The 18,389-nt window shown below is 49.2% G+C and overlaps 1 protein-coding gene across 3 annotated transcripts in view; it reads right to left on the bottom strand.

Moving 5' to 3' along the window:
* Positions 1–18,389, bottom strand: part of map7d1a (MAP7 domain containing 1a) — a 157,389-nt gene that overhangs the window by 54,469 nt on the left and 84,531 nt on the right. For all 3 annotated transcript variants that reach the window (XM_068006408.1, XM_068006409.1, XM_068006411.1), the window contains exon 2: positions 8,067–8,201. In XM_068006408.1, coding sequence (XP_067862509.1) covers positions 8,067–8,201 — 135 coding nt within the window. The remainder of the gene's footprint in view (positions 1–8,066; positions 8,202–18,389) is intronic.

Below are 18,389 nucleotides of genomic sequence, written 5' to 3'. Positions count from 1 at the left end.
AGAAGCAGGAGTAGGCCATTCGGCCTCTCGAGCCTGCTCCGCCATTCAATGAGAGCATGGCTGATCTGATGTTTACCTCAACTCCACTTTCCTGTGTTTCATGTAGAAGGACACCCAGATCCCTCTGTACCACAGCATTTTGTAGTATTTCTCCATTCAAATAATATTTTGCTTTTTTATTTTTCCTCCCAAAGTGGATGACTTCACATTTTCCCACATTATATTCCATCTGCCAAATTTTTGCCCATTCGCTTAACCTGTCAATATCCCTTTGCAGACACTGTCCTCCTCGTAACTTGCTTTTCCACCTATCTTTGTATAATCAGCAAATTTGGCCACAATACACTCCGTTCCTTCATCCAAGTCACTGATACATATTGTAAATAGTTGAGGCCCCAGCACTGATGCCTGAGACACCGAGCACAAGTGCGCAGGAGCCGAGGCAGGGGGGACGGATACCACAGGTACCAGCTCGCTGGAGGGTGAGGTCACTCACTAGTTCTGCTGCTGAGGAGTCAGATGATGACTTTGATGGGCCAGGCTACAGAAGAAGGCTGATGGACGTACACAACCAAATGCTCGGTGCACTGGAAAGCCTGCCAGAAAGCCTGCGCACAACATCAAGGGACAGGGAGGAGCCCAGCTCCAACTTGGCGCAGGGCTTTGCGCAGAGCTTCGAGCCCATCCTTACCCACATGGAACGGGTGGTCACCTCCATCAGCGCACCTGTGGAACCCAACATGATGCAGCGTCTGATGGCCGATGTTGTGACTTCCATTTCAGCACAAACCGCTGTGATGAAAGGTCTGCAAGCTACGGTTGAAACTCAGACCTCTGCCATTGTGGCTCTGGGGACCACTGTGGAACGGGGCTCCCAGGGCATCACAGCACTCAATCAATCCATTCTCCAGCTGATCACTAGGATTGCTGAGGTGCCGCGAGTGGCAGTGGCGCCAGGGCAGTCGAACCTGCTGTCCTCTCTCCGGACAACAGCATTCCTGCTCCCACCCCTGCCACTCCGCCAGTGCCCTTGCTGTTGCCTGTCAGCCAGCCAGGCCTGACTGCTGCAGCCCAGGCCGAGATGGTGCCGTCTAAAGCTGAGCCCTCCCGGCCCAGAACTGCTCGAGGTCGTCCTCCAAGGCCATCTGCACACTCCTCAATTGAAGTTCAGCAGCCTCCCACCACCCAGGCTCCAACTACTGGGGGAACACCTCGTAGGAGCACCAGGATAGGTAAAGGCACACGAACAACAGGCACTAAGGGAATGCACAAGGGTGAAGTGTCTCATTTTGTTTGCATAATTGAATTTGTTAATTGATAAACGTACCTTTGAATTTGCATTTGGTGGTGGGTTTTATTTCTGCGATGAGCTGAGGGAGGAAGCAATGTGTAATCAGATGGAGGACGATTTGATGGTCATATGGGAGAGGACAGGTGGGGAGTGTAGGACTGTTGGTGATTTGGGAGATATCATTATTGATATCGCTCACAGATCAGGTGTTCCTTGTTGCCCCCTTGCGTTTTCCTCCACTTCCTCTTCCGGCTCCTCCCTCTCCTCCTCCGGCTCAGGGTCTTGTCGGATAATCGGTGGCAAGGGCTGGTCCCTCATAATGACGAGATTGTCGTTGTACGCTGCGTACAGCGACAAAGCTCGACACCCGCTCAGCTGAGTCCTGCAAGGCTCTTCCAGAACGGTCAAGGCAGTGGAAGTGTTGCTTCAGGAGGCCTACAGTGTGCTTGACAACGTTACGTGTGGCAGCACGGCTCTCACTGTAGGCCTGCTCTGCACATGCCGCACTGGAGTCATGAGCCACCGCATGAGGGGATAGCCCTAGTCACCCAGTAGCCAGCCTCTGACTTGCCGAGCCGGTTGATAGATAGCTGGCACGCTGGACTGCCGCATAATGAAGACGTTGTGTCTACTCCCAGGGTAGCAGACATTGACCTGTATATGGTCGCACACCAGCTGCACATTCAGGGAGTGGAATCCCTTTCGGTTCATGAAGATGGCCGAGTTGATATGAGGAGCACGCAAGGCAATATGTGTGCAGTCAATGGCCCCCTGCACCATGGGGATGCCTGCAATGCGAGCAAACCCCCATGCTCGCTCGCTCTGCTTGTCTCTATCACGAGAGAAGGTTCCACATCCCGTACAGTGCATCTGTGAGCTCCCTTATGCAGCAATGCACTGCAAACTGCGAGGTGTTGTACAGATCGCCAGCAGAGGCCTGAAACAATCCAGAGCTGTAGACGTTCAGCGCCACTGTTACCTTGACAGCCACAGGCTACGCTGTCTTTGCCCTGCTCTGTGGCTGCAGCAGTTGATAGATCTCCATCATGCCCTCTTTGGTGAACCTCAGCTGTCAGATGCACTGATCCTCACTCATGTTGAGGGTAAGGGTATTGTTCCCTGAAGGTCCTAATGGGATATGGCTTCCTGTTCAGTGCCCTGCGCCTCCTCCTCCCTCTCCTCACAACTTGACCTGCTCTGCGTGGCCTCTCTGCACGCTCTCAGTCTTGTTCTATGCCCAGCGGGAGCCTTAGTAGACCACCCATGGTTGCCAGGAATCTTGTTCAAACACTGTTGTAAATTTCCCAACCATAAGGCAGGACCTGCCAAACCACACTCAAATATACTCTAGCAACTCTCTAAGTATAGGGAGCTTCAACAAACACTTCCTATTCCACCAGCAGCCAAAAGCAATAATCCAGCAACTAATCCGCAACACCTGCATAATCCCTTTAAAAAGCGCTGGTGGGGGGGGGTCCTCCAGGCACTCCAAGACATGTTCAGGTGTGCCTGGTTAAGGCAGTGCGGTGAGTGGAGCGTTAGACACCATTTTGGGACTTATCACTTTAAATCAGCGCTGTGCACCGATTATACACATTTTCTCTCTACTTTACAAGATGCTGGCGTTCGTTCTCTGTGCGTGCGCTAATCCCTTTTACCAAGATGGCGTCCGGCACATCACGCTAGAAGCTTGCATGCGCATCCAAGACGCCATCTTTGAACTCCAGGAGGCCGCGTAGCGCCGAAACAACAGGCGCTACACGACCTAATTTAGCACCCATTACGTCCATCCGAACCGTGAGTTGGGGCCTCGGTTTAACATCTCGTTGAAAGGATGTGACGGCACCTCCGACAGTGCAGCACTCCCTCAGTACTGACCCTCCGACAGTGCAGCACTCCCTCAGTACTGACCCTCCGACAGTGCAGCACTCCCTCAGTACTGACCCTCCGACAGTGCAGCACTCCCTCAGTACTGACCCTCCGACAGTGCAGCACTCCCTCAGTACTGACCCTCCGACAGTGCAGCACTCCCTCAGTACTGACCCTCCGACAGTGCAGCACTCCCTCAGTACTGACCCTCCGACAGTGCAGCACTCCCTCAGTACTGACCCTCCGACAGTGCAGCACTCCCTCAGTACTGACCCTCCGACAGTGCAGCACTCCCTCAGTACTGACCCTCCGACAGTGCAGCACTCCCTCAGTACTGACCCTCCGACAGTGCAGCACTCCCTCAGTACTGACCCTCCGACAGTGCAGCACTCCCTCAGTACTGACCCTCCGACAGTGCAGCACTCCCTCAGTACTGACCCTCCGACAGTGCAGCACTCCCTCAGTACTGACCCTCCGACAGTGCAGCACTCCCTCAGTGCTCCACTGGAGTGTCAGCCTAGATTCTGGGCTCAAGTCTCTGGAATGAGGCTTAGACCCACGGCCTTCGGACTCCGAGGCGAGCATGGTACTAACTTGGGCATCACGGTAAAAGTCAAGAACCCAACGTGGCAGAGATTGGAGTCTTGAAACTGTGTCCTAAATCTCCATGGCATAGGCTGTTGGGAGAGCCAATGAGCGCCGGCAATCTCACTAGGTGTCAGCCGTGGCTCAGTGGAAGCACTCTCACCTTTGAGTCAGGAGGTCGTGGGTTCAAGTCCTACTCCAGAGACTTGAATACTAATCCAGACTGATACTTCTGTGCAGTACTGAGGGAGTGCTACACTGTCGGAGGTGCCCCCTTTCGGATGAGACGTTAAACCGAGACCCCGTCTGCCCTCTCAGGTGGGCCTAAAAGATCCCATGGTACTATTTTGAAGAAGCGCAGGGAATTTCTCCCAGTGTCCTGGCCAATATTTATTCCTCAACCAACATCACTAAAAAAAAGATTATCTAGGCATTATCTCAATACTGTTTGTGGGACCTTGCTGTACACAAATTGGCTGCCACGTTTCCTACATTACAACAGTGACTACACTTTTAAAAAAACAAAAGTACTTCATTTGCTATAAAGCAATTTGGGACGTCCTGCGGTTGTAAAAGATGCGATAGAAATGAAAGACCTTTTCTTACTTGCGCATTTTCTATCTTTATTTTCATTTAAGACGCAATGTTGTGATTGTGGGGTGGGGGAGGGGAGCGGAGGTGGAGGTGTTTGATGGCCAATCAGGATTTGAAGTGATGACATTAGGCACCATCGACAGAATGATGCTTAGATGACAATTGATCTGATTCAAGGTTTGCCAGTAGTCGTTAGTTAAGACGGTGCCTCTTTAAATATGGACACCCTGTGCGGGTAATGAGGACCCAGGATAATGTTTCAACACAGCCCAAGATTCCCACTCTCAGCACTGGTAATAAAAGCACAAGGTGTACAAACTGCCATTTACATTAGCACCTCACCGCCTCAAAGTTTATAGAAGGAAAGAAAACCTAATTTTAGAAATACGCCACTGCCTCTTTACGACAGACAGGATCTTGGGCCCTGGCACAGAATGACCTTGAGATGCACAGCACCCTCCTGGTCCCTCACTGGCTGAGGCAGCAGTCTGTTCTAACGGGCAGAGACGTTGAATTTAACCAGAATCGACGTCAATCTTCCGAGCTAGTGTTTTCACTTTAAGTCTTCACACAAACACCCGCAGCAGTTTTTAAATTTATTAAAAACGTAGATGCTTTGTTATCTCACAGGAGTTGGCACGAAGACAGTTTCCAGGTCGAGCAAGCTGGCTTGACGTTACTGTTGCCCACTGCGGTGCAAGATGCAAACTGGCAGGACAGCGTGGCAAAGCCAAGCTGCGGCGTTAACTCATTCAGCTCCGAGGGCCTTTGCCCGGCGCCACTCCCCAGGTAGGCCTCAGGCCTGTCTCAGGCAAGCCCAGCAGGCCGTGGGCAGCAGCGGGTGAGCTGACAACTGATCGGGATGGCAGCTACCTTCAAGTTCCTGAGCAGGCCTCGAATGTCCCACTCATTGACTAAGGGCCACAAGCTTTGCGAGGCAAGAAAGCCACACAGCTCACCAGCTGTTAAGAAATATCTGGGCATTTACACACCCCTAAAAGCATCGATAGATCCTCCCTCCCAGTTTTCCTGCAAAGCAGTCCTTGGCCCCCTGATGCAGCTGTCCCTCTCTCAGTGACAAGTCCCTTTATCTACATTAAAGAGATGGGCTTTAACAGGAGATAACAAATCTTTTAAAAAAGGAAATAAAGTGACAGGTTCATTTAAGAAGTTTCTACTCATCAACCAGTAAATAATCTTTAAAACAATCCCCCCTCCCCTCCCCAGCACTGGGTCCTAGGGTCCAAAGCGTTATTAGCTGATTGATAAACGAGGCGTGATACTCAGCGGGACAGTGAAATATGGCGATGTTTTTGGTTAGCGCAGTAAACACTCTGTGTGCCCCTCTTGCCCACAGAGATATGCAGATTTAATTTCCACTAACTTAATTACACGGAGAAGGGGCCATTTATATCACTGCTCTCAAAACAGAAATCACCCAATTAAAATTATTTTTCTTGAAATGGTTTCTACGGTGAACATTATTGGTTGAGAGGTCAAAGTGCTGTTCTTACCCCCAGCGTTCTCTCCTTCCCTCTATTTCTCCTGTTATCACCATTACTACGGCTTGCACTTATACAGCACATTTAACATAAAATGTCCCATGCCACTTCACAAATAGGCATAAGGAAAAATGGACAGCAAGCCAGGAAGAGATTGCAGCGTAACCAAACGCTTAGTCAAAGAGATGGGTTTGGAAAAGATTTTTCAAAGGAAGGAAAGGAGAGCAGCAGAGGGAAGGGTTGCAGAGAGGAGAGAAGAGAAGGGAGGGAGAAGGAAGGAAGAAGAGGAGTGGGAGATAGGGAGGGAAGGAGAGAAAGGGAGGGAGGGGAGAAAGGGAGGGAGGGGAGAAAGGGAAAAAGGAAGTGAGGCAAGGAAGAAGGGGGAGAAGGGAGATGCAAAGCTGGAGAAGACTGCAGAGGTTATGGTGCGGAAAGGTGGAGAGATTTGCAGGTGAGGACACGGATGTGTTGGGGACAAGGAGCTGGTCAAGGTCAATGAGGAGGGGGTGGTGGGCAGGTGGGACTCAATGCAGGTCGGACCCCAAGAGGTGGAGTTGGAGTTTGGGGAGGGTGGGAGGCTGGCTAGTTGGGTTTTGGGAAAATTAACGCTTTCAGCACACCTTCTCCGGAGTATGGGTTAGATTTTATTCCCCATTTATAGTTAACAAGTGAATGACTAGCCCTACTTACTTGCCTTGCTCCTGTGACGGAGCAATACCAAAAATGGTGGTAAACAGGGCATCAACACAAACTCTCTGATTTAAAGCACAATTATACAGTGTTTTGTGTCAATGAGAAACAACGCTCATACTAAGCTCCTGTTTACTCAGCTAATAATGTAGCTTTGTTTCATTTTGTTTTTACAACCAGAACACAAGGGCTTTGCGGTTAAAGGAAGAATTGTACAAAGAACAGAACAACTGTGTTTTAATAAACTGCATCTTCAATGAACTATCTGACAGTCCCACGAATATTTACTGAGCTGTTTGTCAATCTGAACTTCAAAATGAATGGCCACATTCAGGGGGGGGGAGAGAGAGAGAGAGAGAGAGAGACACAGACTCGTGCTCATGGGGAGGGGCAGGGAAAAAAAAGAGTAAGACATGGAAAGAGAACAATGTCATATTGAGGGATAGGCAGGTGTTTGAATCGGCTTGAACTACAATTGAAAACTATCAGCTCGCAATTCTTTCAAATCAATCTCCAGAACAAGGCTGCCCAACACCTTAGAGTCTCTCCTGTGCCAACAGTACCCTTCCTCCCATCACAGGCCCGGCAGTCTGGGCTATGGGAACTCCCACAGTTCCTCCCTCCTCAGTTGCTTGCCCGTGTGAACCCAACCTATGCTGGACCAGAGACTCTCCCACTCCATGCCGCCCAAGTATGAGTGTCAATCAACCCCTGGCCTCCAGACAGGGGATCCAGTGACTTGCAACGCCCCACAAACAGCTCTCCAGATAACACTCAACGTTGCGTTAATGAAGTCATTAGATGATGGAGTCAGGTCTCCAGCTGAGGGAGTAGCCAGCTGGGTCCCATCATCAACAGCAGCAAGAAGAAAACTGCCAGGGATTCAATGTATTAAAAGGGGCTCTTCATTGCTGTTAAAGCTTCACTGAAAATGATACTTTAAGTTGGTGAACATTGACTGTACGGCAATAACTAAATGGTAACAAAAGGAAAAGTCATAGAAATGCTGCAGCCTAACATATATCACAGCCCGACATTGAACTTCATGAATTGTCCCAAGTCCAAGAAGAGTGAGGAGATTTCAGGTTTCAGTTGCTCTGGAAAGCAGGTTAGGACGGCCATTAGCAATTACCATCATTTTAATCTTCCTGCCACACTCACACCAACGGATGGACGAAGTCACAGGATCACTGTCTCGGCCTTTTTCATGGATGGCAAAAATTGCAAACGGTGGTTCTTTTCTGCATTCCAACTAAATGTCATTTTGTCAGAACTCCAAGCCAATTGGCTCAATCCAGTAATCAGAAGCACTTCCAAGCCCAGGAGTGTTCCAGGAAGTGGTTGTCCAAATCCACTCTCTCGTTTTGTTTCCCTCCCCTCCTTCCCCACACCTCCCTAGAATGACCAATGAAAAAGACTTGTATCCGGATGAAAATGACAGCATGGTTAACACACACCAATTTAAATCTGTGTATAGAAAGAAGCCAAGTGCACTCACTCCATTCCAGCCAGCAGGCCCGTGCTGGATCTCATACCTTGCTTTGACCGGGGGCTTTTGCCCACACTGGTAGATCTGGAGAGGGGAGGACGTGGCTCGTTCTTGGCTGAATTTTTCTCCGCTTCCTCCTCCTTGGCTGGACTTTTCTCCGCGTCAATCTTAATTTCAGTAGCTAGAGTGTGTAAAGAAACATTTGCATTAGTTTTGAATTTTCGCCATCGTTGTTTTCAGTCGCTGTACACAGCCAACCCTCCCCCTATCCCCACCGGATACAGCCGACCCTCCCCCTATCCCCACCGGATACAGCCGACCCCCACCGGATACAGCCGACCCTCCCCCTATCCCCACCGGATACAGCCGACCCTCCCCCTATCCCCACCGGATACAGCCGACCCCCACCGGATACAGCCGACCCTCCCCCTATCCCCACCGGATACAGCCGACCCTCCCCCTATCCCCACCGGATACAGCCGACCCTCCCCCTATCCCCACCGGATACAGCCGACCCTCCCCCTATCCCCACCGGATACAGCCGACCCTCCCCCTATCCCCACCGGATACAGCCAACCCCCTTCCAGTCAGTGCACACGACCATGGTATTCCCATATTATTACTCTACAATCATGGTCCTCACCCCCCACACCCCAGGCCCTTTCAAGAGACCTGCTGTCCAACGCCATTTCTTGTTTTATTCAAGAAACCAAGGTGAAGGGGACCAAGGCTCGTAGTACCACCAAAGTTCAATAGAGTGAGGGAATACTGAGTCAATCGGGAAGTAGTGAATAGGTAACACCAAGTATGGGTTTTAAGGGCCTGGAGATTGAAACAAATTGAAAAAAAAGGGAGGAGAACCTGAAGGTCCTGGGAAAGGTGGTGCAATGAGTCTCAATCTCAACATACCGTGAGGAAGAGAGTGGAGGCTGAATACTTGGAGCTTAGAAGAATGAAGAGAGGCAAGTTTAGAGGTTCAATGGCCATAGCAGAGTTTCCTAAATAAAAGGATCGATTCAGCGAAGGTGCATTTGGGGAGAGCTGATTGCAGGATCCGGTGAATTGGTCTGACTTACTCAACTCTGCAATCCTGAAAGTTTTTCTTTAAAAAGTACCAATGTACAAATTAATCCAGCTAATTTGATGCAAATCCACATAAATTGGTCCCACACCAAACTTGAACATTTCCAAATCTACGCGTCAGCCATGGCTCAGCGGGTGGCACTCTCGCCTGAGTCAGAGGGTCATGGAGTTCTCCCCGGTTTCCTGGCCAATATTTATCCCTCAACCACATCATTAAAAAAAAATCTGGTCGTTATCACATTGTTGTTTGTGGGATCTTGCTGTGCACAAATTGGCTGCCACATTTCTTACACTACAACAGTGATTTCTCTTCAAAAGTACTTCATTAGTTGTAAAGCGTTTTGGGACGACCTGAGGTTGCGAAAGACGCTATATAAATGCAAGTTCTTTCTTTCATTAGTGCTGCTGACCACATAAAACAGGCACAGGGAGGATTTGGAGCTCACTTTTTGGAGCTGGCTTCTTAAAGGGCGGTCAGACTGGTTACTGCAGTTGGTAAACTTTGATTAACCTTCCCCCCCCCCCCCCCCATTATTCAATACCTTGACCTGCATTTTTAGTGCTGCTGTTGTTGCACAGGCTTGATTTTTTGCATTGCAAGCCATTTTTCCCTCCCTACACTGCTTATCCTACAAGTCTTGCTGTCAGCTAGTAGCAAGCAAAGGGATTGCAGAAACACCGCTAGATTTGGATCAGGAAGAGGAGGAAGTAATGGACGAAGGCACGTTGCAGCCAGGAAAACATGTGCGGCAGCCACCAACTGACAGGACGTTCACTTAAGTGACAAGCCTGGCGACTATACAATCAGCTCTGTTCTACTACCCACAATACACTGGCCTAAACAACTCCATTATCATCCACTGCACCTAAGGACTGTCCTGGAGTCTCCAGGAATTAAAGATTAATCTCCAAGACACTGCTGTGAGCAAAACCAGAAGCAAAAAAAAATCATCGAGGCATTAAATTAAATTAGTTCTAAAAATATTGGTACTAGGAGAAAAAGGCTGTTTGACCAACGGTCAAGAATCATCCAATTGGATAGCGAAGAGTCTGTTTGCTTTCCAACTGGTGGGGGAACGCGGTGCGTTGAGAGAATGGGCACGTCATGCGACCGGCGGTGGGAGCGAGGGGGCAGGGAGTCCGGTGATGAAACCTCCTGGAATACGTCCAGAGTTGGCAACCCTAACGGTACCACAACTGCCATGCATGCCCATTAACCCATCTTCTGCAACCTTAATAAACTGTTGGGATTACATAGAAGTTTGCAGTCCCTTGGTGATTCCATATGTGGTACATCTTCTTGAACCTCACCTACTGCTCCTTCTAGGCTCCGTCCCAATGGGAAGAGTAAAGAATGAAGAACTTGCACTTCTGCAGCACCTTTCACAACCTCAGGACGTCCCGACATGCTTCACAGTCAATTAAGTACTTTTGAAGTGTAGTCACTGTTGTAATATGTGGCAGCCAATTTGTACACAGCAAGGTGCCACAAATAGTGAGACTCCCTCTTCTTTAATAAAGAACTCATGAATAACACTGCTCCTTCCTTTAGATGTAAAGGAGTCTTACAACACCAGGTTATAGTCCAACAGATTTATTTAAAATCACAAGCTTTCAGAGGCTTCCTCCTTAGTCAGGTGAAGTGTAGAATTCCATGAAAGGTGCAGCATATATAGTCAGAGAACAATGCCTGGTGATTACAGATAATCTTTCCAACTGCCCGTTATCAAGGCAATCAAAGGAGTTGAATAGTGTTCAGACAGGGAAACATTACATACAAAACTACTGACTATAGAAATGGTCAGAACCCACAGACAGTCAGACAGAGAGACATTACATACAAGACTACTGAATATACAAACGGACAGGACAGACAGAGACATCCGAAAGGTAGAGAAAGAGAGAGAATGACCAGTTGTATCAAAAACAGACAACTTTCCTTCGCTGGTGTGCTACGTGCTGCGTGACATGAACCCAAGATCCCGGCCGAGGCCATCCCCATGGGCGCGGAACCTGGCCATCAATTTCTGCTCGACGATTTTGCGCCGCCGCGAGTCTCGAAGGCCGCCTACCTGAAGATCGGTGGCTGAATGTCCTTGACTGCTAAAGTGTTCTCTCTCTCTGGGTTCTGATTGTTTGTATATTCAGTAGTCTTGTATGTAATGTCTCTCTGTCTGAACACTATTCAACTCCTTTGATTGCCTTGATAACGGGCAGTTGGAAAGATTATCTGTAATCACCAGGCATTGTTCTCTGACTATATATGCGGCACCTTTCATGGAATCCCACACTCACCTGACGAAGGAGGAAGCCTCCGAAAGCTTGGTGATTTTAAATAAATCTGTTGAACTATAACCTGGTGTTGTAAGACTCCTTACATTTGTCCACTCCAGTCCATCACCGGCATCTCCACATCATGCCTTCCTTTAGAGTAAAACTCATTGACCATTCCAGCCCAATTGCCGTCGGTCCACACCAAGAAATGTAACTATATCTTGTACAGTGTTAAAGTGCCATTCGCCACTGTGAGCCTGGACAGCGAATGATAGCAAGCTATTCAACTATGGGTGGACATCGCAGCCGAGCCTGATGTTGGTTTACACAGTGTGCACACTTGAACAAGAATTCTGGCTATTGTGAGGAGGTAATCTGTAGCTCCCAGGTTGAAACAAATTAACTTAGCTCCGAAGTGGGGACCTGCCTGCACCATGTGGCTCAGTACATCAATGTCGTGAGCAACTGGGCCACCATGGAAGCTCGGTTAACCATTAATACACAGGGAGGCAGAAGAGCCACACGTGATCCGATGTGCTGATGCATAATAAAAAGCTGGTACCAGTAAAAGTGACCATAAAGCTGTTGGATTGTTGTGAAAACCCAACTGGTTCACAATGTCCTTTAGAGAAGGAAACCTGCCATCCTTACCCGGCCCGGCCTGGCCTATATGTGACTCCGGTCCCACACCGACGAGTTTGAATTTTAATTGCCTTCTGAAGTAACCTAGCAAACCACTCAGTTGTATCAAAACCACAGTGGTTCAAGGCGGCCCACCACCACCTTCTCAGGGCAACTAGGGATGGGCAATATATGCCGGTCTTGCCAGCGACATCCACATCCCGAGAAAGAATAAAAATAGTGAAGTAATCACATCAAGCTTTTGCCCCATTCATATCGTGAAGACAATGCCCTTTAATGTAGAGCACAGTACAGTATTGAAAAAGGGGATCAGATTTCAAAATGTTAGCAATCCGCACCCCAAAATAAGGCAGATTTCTACAAGCCCCACTGACTCGTCTCTCATCCCAGTACAGAGTGATGTCCATCTCAGAGGGTCTCACTTTGTCTTATTTCAAAGGCACTAGATCACATTTGGAGCCCGCCAACAGTTCCGATTTATACCTCAGTGCAATAAGGTGACTGGACTGGTGGCAATTCATCGTGAAGCTTTTCTGACTCTCTCCCTAATTCACTCCGAGGCCTGTCTGTAGGCCCCGATTACAGTCTATCCAGTTCTACACAGCCTCAGCTCTGCTCTCTCCCCTCCTTCCATGCGACTTTAAATAACATCCTGTGTCCACAGTCCTGACAAACCTTGCGAATCACAGAGCCTATTCTCTGCCCAATAAACCAGCTCCTGTACAGTTAAAGTCTGCAGACAGTCACTCCCACAAAATGCAGTCTGATTTCAAACTCAACTCTTTCTTTCAGATCCATCAGAAAAGAATCACCAGTGTTGTATGCTGCATTAGCTACATAGGAACATAGGAACAGGAGTAGGCCATTCAGCCCCTCGTGCCTGCTCCGCCATTTGATAAGATCATGGCTGATCTGTGATCTAGCTCCATATACCTGCCTTTGGCCCATATCCCTTAATACCTTTGGTTGCCAAAAAGCTATCTATCTCACATTTAAATTTAGCAATTGAGCTCGTATCAATTGCCGTTTGCGGAAGAGAGTTCCAAACTTCTACCACCCTTTGTGTGTAGAAATGTTTTCTAATCTCACTCCTGAAAGGTCTGGCTCTAATTTTTAGACTGTGCCCCCTACTCCTAGAATCCCCAACCAGCGGAAATAGGGTGGATAGAGAGAAACTATCTGTTCCCCTTAATATCTTATAAACTTACATTGAGAGATTTTGAAGCCAATTCTTTACTTAAACATGTGAAGTGAATATTGGGTACAGTAGTGGGCAGAGGTTATGGGTTCAAATACCCAGCATGGCCAACTGTGGCATTTAATATACCTCATAATTTGTGGGCTGGCATCAGGAAACAAAATGATTCCAGTCAATCATTACATGGGTGACTCTTAATTCCCTCCGTTGTACAAATAATTGTTACGAAGCAAGGCAGCAGCCCATCACCTGTTTCCTTACAAGCGTTGCCAGAGAACAAATAGAATTTTGTTAGGTAAGGGTATCGGGGATATGGAGCAAAGGCGGGTAAATGGAGTTGAGGTACAGATCAGCCGTGATCTAACTGAGTGGCAGAACAGACTTGAGGGGCTGAATGGCCTACTCTTGGTTCCTAATGTTCCTAAATGAAAAAACCTTTCAGCCTATTACAGACACTATGATACAGAGACACGCCTTTGCTAAGAATAGAATATGCTGCACATAAAAATAGGGATAAAAGTGAGAGTGATAGGGAAAGACTGTGGAATTCGCATTGGAACAGTCGCCAAATCTGATTGGATTAACACGACTGTTGGTGACCACCACAATGTTCGAGATTGAGACGAGCCTTCTACACACCCTGGACTGAGCCTCAAGCTCTAATCTGTTGGCAAGTCTTCAGTGGTACAGACCGCACACATTATATTGATGGGCAGATTTCTAGTGCAACAGGTAGTAGGGAAGTCAGAGCTCACCCCACCAGAGCAAAAAAAAACCTGTCACTGTTGGCACAGCCCGGGGCGGTGCGATGGAAGGGTGGACAGTAAGCTTGATGTTCCAGAACTAAACGCTATCACCGTGGGCAGGAGCAGGAGGTCACCGATTCACTCTCATGGCCCCAAACCTGCCCGAGAGCAGGGGTGGCTGGAGAACAGCGCACCCCACCTCCGCATTAGCAAGAGGAGCGCAGGCTGCTGAGGCAAGAAGGAGACGACAAAAATGAACGGCTGGGAAATTGAGAGAGAAAAACGGGAAAAGAGAAGCCAAGTGTCGGGCCTGGACAAGGATTTAAACGGCAGGGTGAGGCAGATCGGTTGATTGACATTTCCTTACTGCGCTGTGGCCTGGGTCTGGGCCTAGTCCCGAGCTTGGCTGAAGTGTTACTTAGACTTGTACCTACCCTGGCGTCATACAGGACGTGCAGAGTGGCAGCCAAGTACACTGTAGCAGAAATAATCTTTGGTTTCCATGGGTACCGGACTCCTAGACGTAATAATAGTTCTTATTAAGTCTCCATATGTCTTTACACTTGCCAAGACAGTTGGCTCATCATAGGAAGGGAAAAAGTCAACTGTTCAGCACTGGTTACATCAACGGCACTGACCCAGCCCGGCACTGACCCAGCCCAGCACGAGGAGATTTGTGCTCAAGGTGATGGACATCCAGATATTTCTCCCTCCTTCAACTTTTTGCACCAAGGGTTAACTTTGTATTCAGGATAAAGTACCTTGCACACTGCCTCAACCACAGAAAAGGTGTGGCCTTACCCAGGTCGGGAATTTCCCTCAGAGTCGCTCCGGCAGAAACCCACACGAGGGAACAGGGCCCCAAGGAAATTCCCAGCCGAAGTGATGCTGCCAATTTCGCCTCAATTGGCACAAATCGGTGGGCAGCTCTGTGCCGTGGGCCCACTTCAGTCAAAAACCAGGAGGAGACTCATCCCAACAAAGACAGGCTTTGGTTTGGCCTGGGAATTTGAGTCAAGGTCCCAGAGGTGAAAGGGCAGCATCTAACCCACTGCACCAACCCAGGCCTTCAGTGGCCTAGTTTTTAGATTCCTTTCCATCAGTGGAGTACAAAGAGTAAATCAAGAAGTGCGGTGCACAGAGATCGTATGTCTGCACTGACCGCTGGTCCTAAGGACTAGAATCATAGAATCTTACAGCTAAGAACGAGGCCATTCAGCCCATCGTAACTGTGCCGGCTCTTTGAAGGCGACCACTTGTGGTTTACACAAAGCTCACGAGCCAGCTGGCCGTACAACTGGCAATGACGATTCACTGTTTGCGAAAGGGGGAACACAAGCCCCTGTCCCAAACAGATTCCAGCAATTCACCTCAAACGACACCGCTCGGCAAAACAGCCCAGCCCCAGCACAGACGCAGCTGCTGGGAGACCAGACTCTCCCGTCGCACCCCCCGCCCTGCTCCCTGACGAGCAGGCCTCTCGGTGAGTGACAGGTGCCCGTGACCACAGGCATCTCAGGCTGGTCGTTCCCCTCGGGCTGGAACGCCTCAGCGCCACCGAGCAAGTGGCAGAACAGGTGCACGGCCTTCACTGAGAAGCCAGCGGAAAGAAAGTGGCAGTCACTAACAATAACTACAGCTATCCAACTACAGGAGGAACCAGCTTCAAGATAAGAACTGAAGGAAAAAAGGGGGTGGAGGGGACTGGAAGCTCCTGCACTGGTTCAGATGGTTAGGTGGAGTGAGCAGCTGTGCCATACAGACCAAAAGGTCCCAGGTTCGATGCCCAGTCTGTGCCCAGTTAGCTGATCTCAGCCCAAATTGCACTACGAATGCCAGAGCTGGCCTCGGAGCCGATCAGGCTGAGTGGGGGAGGAGCAGGAGTATATATACTTCAAAAATTCAACACTAAAATCTTCTCCTTAAGAATTGGTATCCTTTCATTTTGCAGTGAAATCAGAAGCACTGTCCTCTCACCCACATCCAGTCAGACAGCATTTCCTTGGCACTGACGGGTACAGATAGAGAATGTTAGGTTCACAGTAAGGTTCCTGAGCAGAGCAGGCCGTGTCCTTGCACAAATATAGATTGGCAAATAATCTATCAAACAAAAACCTTGAGAGAGATGAGTGGACGTTGGAAAGCTCGTACCCATCTAGCCCTGGGTAACGGCACTCTCCCTCTTGGTGGAGGTAGCCCACCACATACCTCAGCAGAACACTTGAAACAAAAGCTCGACCGCCTGCAGCAACTTGCTGCAGCACTGGGAAGGAATTCAAAGCCTGCAGACACGATCGGGCAAATGCCAACTGCCATTAAAGGGCAAAGAAGGAATCAGTAAAAATAAGCTTGGCGTCAGTCCCTGTCGTGATTGGGTTTGTTTATGGGCAACCCAGCTCCGTTAACACAGAGTTCAAGTGCAGGCCAGATCCCTGATGCCTCTCATAGTTTGGCCTTCAGAATCAGGCAGACAGATCAATCAATGGAGGCGACAATTCTGCAGAACAGCAAACACAACGGCTACAGAGCCTTTTTTTTTGCTACAATCTTGGGTTCGCCAAGAATCGATCCGTCTCAGTCACTGTGAAGTTAGGCAGCTTTAATGTTGGATTTACAAACGGCCTGTGTCCCTTCGGTCTGGAGCAGGGGAGTGGGGGCTGGGGGGGGATGCACACAGCTTTGATAGAAGGCCCTTAGCCCAAGAGGAGGCTGTATGCCTAAAGACCACATGCATCGCCATTAGCAACTTAGCTCCTTTTTGACTTGAGAGACAGCGCTGTGCTTTGAAAATTATATTCCCATCAACTCCACAGAGTGGTCTTCAAGTAGATCTCCAGTACTTTTCCACTTAAGACCTTCATAAAGGGGTTTCACGAAGGCTGGAGATACTCAAGCCTTTGATTATCTTAATCCCTCACTTTCCATCCACTTCACGCAGCCCTGAGTCTAGGAAACATCATAAACGATGCCTAAAACCACACCTCCACTGGCAGACGGAGCGGAGAGCTGCAACTCAGGAGATGGTTATTAATGCTCTGAATTCAACATTGTTTTCCCAGGTGTGAAACGGGCACAAGGAGAACCAATTTAGCAAGGCAGAGGCCCGCACCCGATCTGCTAAATTGGTCGGGGCCTCTTTTAGGCAGCTGCCTCCGGCCTAAATTCGCACAGACCCGTCGGAGCCCGTGCTTCACAAACTCCGACCAGTATCTCCGGATGAGCTGCCCAACCGACGGCCAAAGGGACCGCTGGAGGCCGCTTGATAAAAAAGGCCCCAAAGCCTCCTGAAATGTCCTTTTCGTGGAGTTGGAAGCAGCAGGGGTGTTTCTCCTGGCTCCACAGAATAACTTCAGGCCGCTTCCAGCCCAGTCTCGCCCCCGCCCCCTCCCTCACCCCCCTCCCTCCTTCCCTCCCAACTGAGCCTTGGCCTCGGTTGAAATTGGTTAGGCCCCAACAGGCAACCAGGGATCAAATTAGAGACCTTCCCAGTCTGTTTGGCTTGGTTCCACATGGGGCAGTAAATATCTCCACTGGGGTGTGTTTGGGGGGGGTTGCGCAGAAAGACAGTTTAACAGTAAGTTGAGTCCACAAGAACGATTCAGAGTCTCAGACCCATCAATGCATAGTCGAGTAACTGAGGGAACATGAGCTGTCGGGGAGCTCCATCAAGTCCTCTCATCACTCGGCTCCCTTCTTCACTGCTTTGGTCCACAACAAACTGGTTTTCCTCAAAGCACCATGAGCTCACTGCTGTTCTAGCATTCATCAGAACTCGGCACTATCTACCCACCTATTCATATATTCCTGAACAACACACACGTCAAGCAGTAAGGGGGCACAAGGCTGAGTGTATCACACAGATCGACATCCAGCTCCACTCCTGTGGCAGGTTTGTTGTATAATTGAAGAGGCCAGTGAGGTTCTGCTAATAGGAGGGAGTCAGCGCAGGGGACTGGCCGGAACTAGCTGAACAAAGGAGCACCACAACAGCCTGCTGGACCCTTCGCTCAGCCCCACGTCCAGTCTAAGGCTGTTTTTATATTTCTGTTGCACCACCGGCTCCTGACACCTTGGGCTTTGTGCAGCCTTTAGCAAAACCAACGTATCTTGTTGGATTCACCAAGGCTAGGATTTCCAACTCTGGTTGGAGGCATTCCTGGAGGTTTGATCATATAACGTCCTGGCCACGTGACGTCAGCAAACGTTACTGCATTTCCCTTTTATAAGGTTGGGTCCCCTGTAGTTGAATATCTTTGCTCGTGGTTCCAGGGCTGGTGGGCAGAAAGACCATCTTGCCCAATCCAGCAATCTTACCTTGGCTCTGCTGCCAAGTGACCGGCAACACACGAGCCAAAGGAGGCTAATATTTAAACTTGCCTCACGGGCGTGAAACTGGAAATGAAAAATCAGGCGGCAGGTGGAAAAT

The sequence above is a fragment of the Heptranchias perlo genome, chromosome 26 (genome assembly GCF_035084215.1).
Source record: "Heptranchias perlo isolate sHepPer1 chromosome 26, sHepPer1.hap1, whole genome shotgun sequence".
NCBI classification, from domain to species: Eukaryota; Metazoa; Chordata; class Chondrichthyes; order Hexanchiformes; family Hexanchidae; genus Heptranchias; species Heptranchias perlo.
This window is presented reverse-complemented; position numbering and strand designations above follow the sequence as displayed.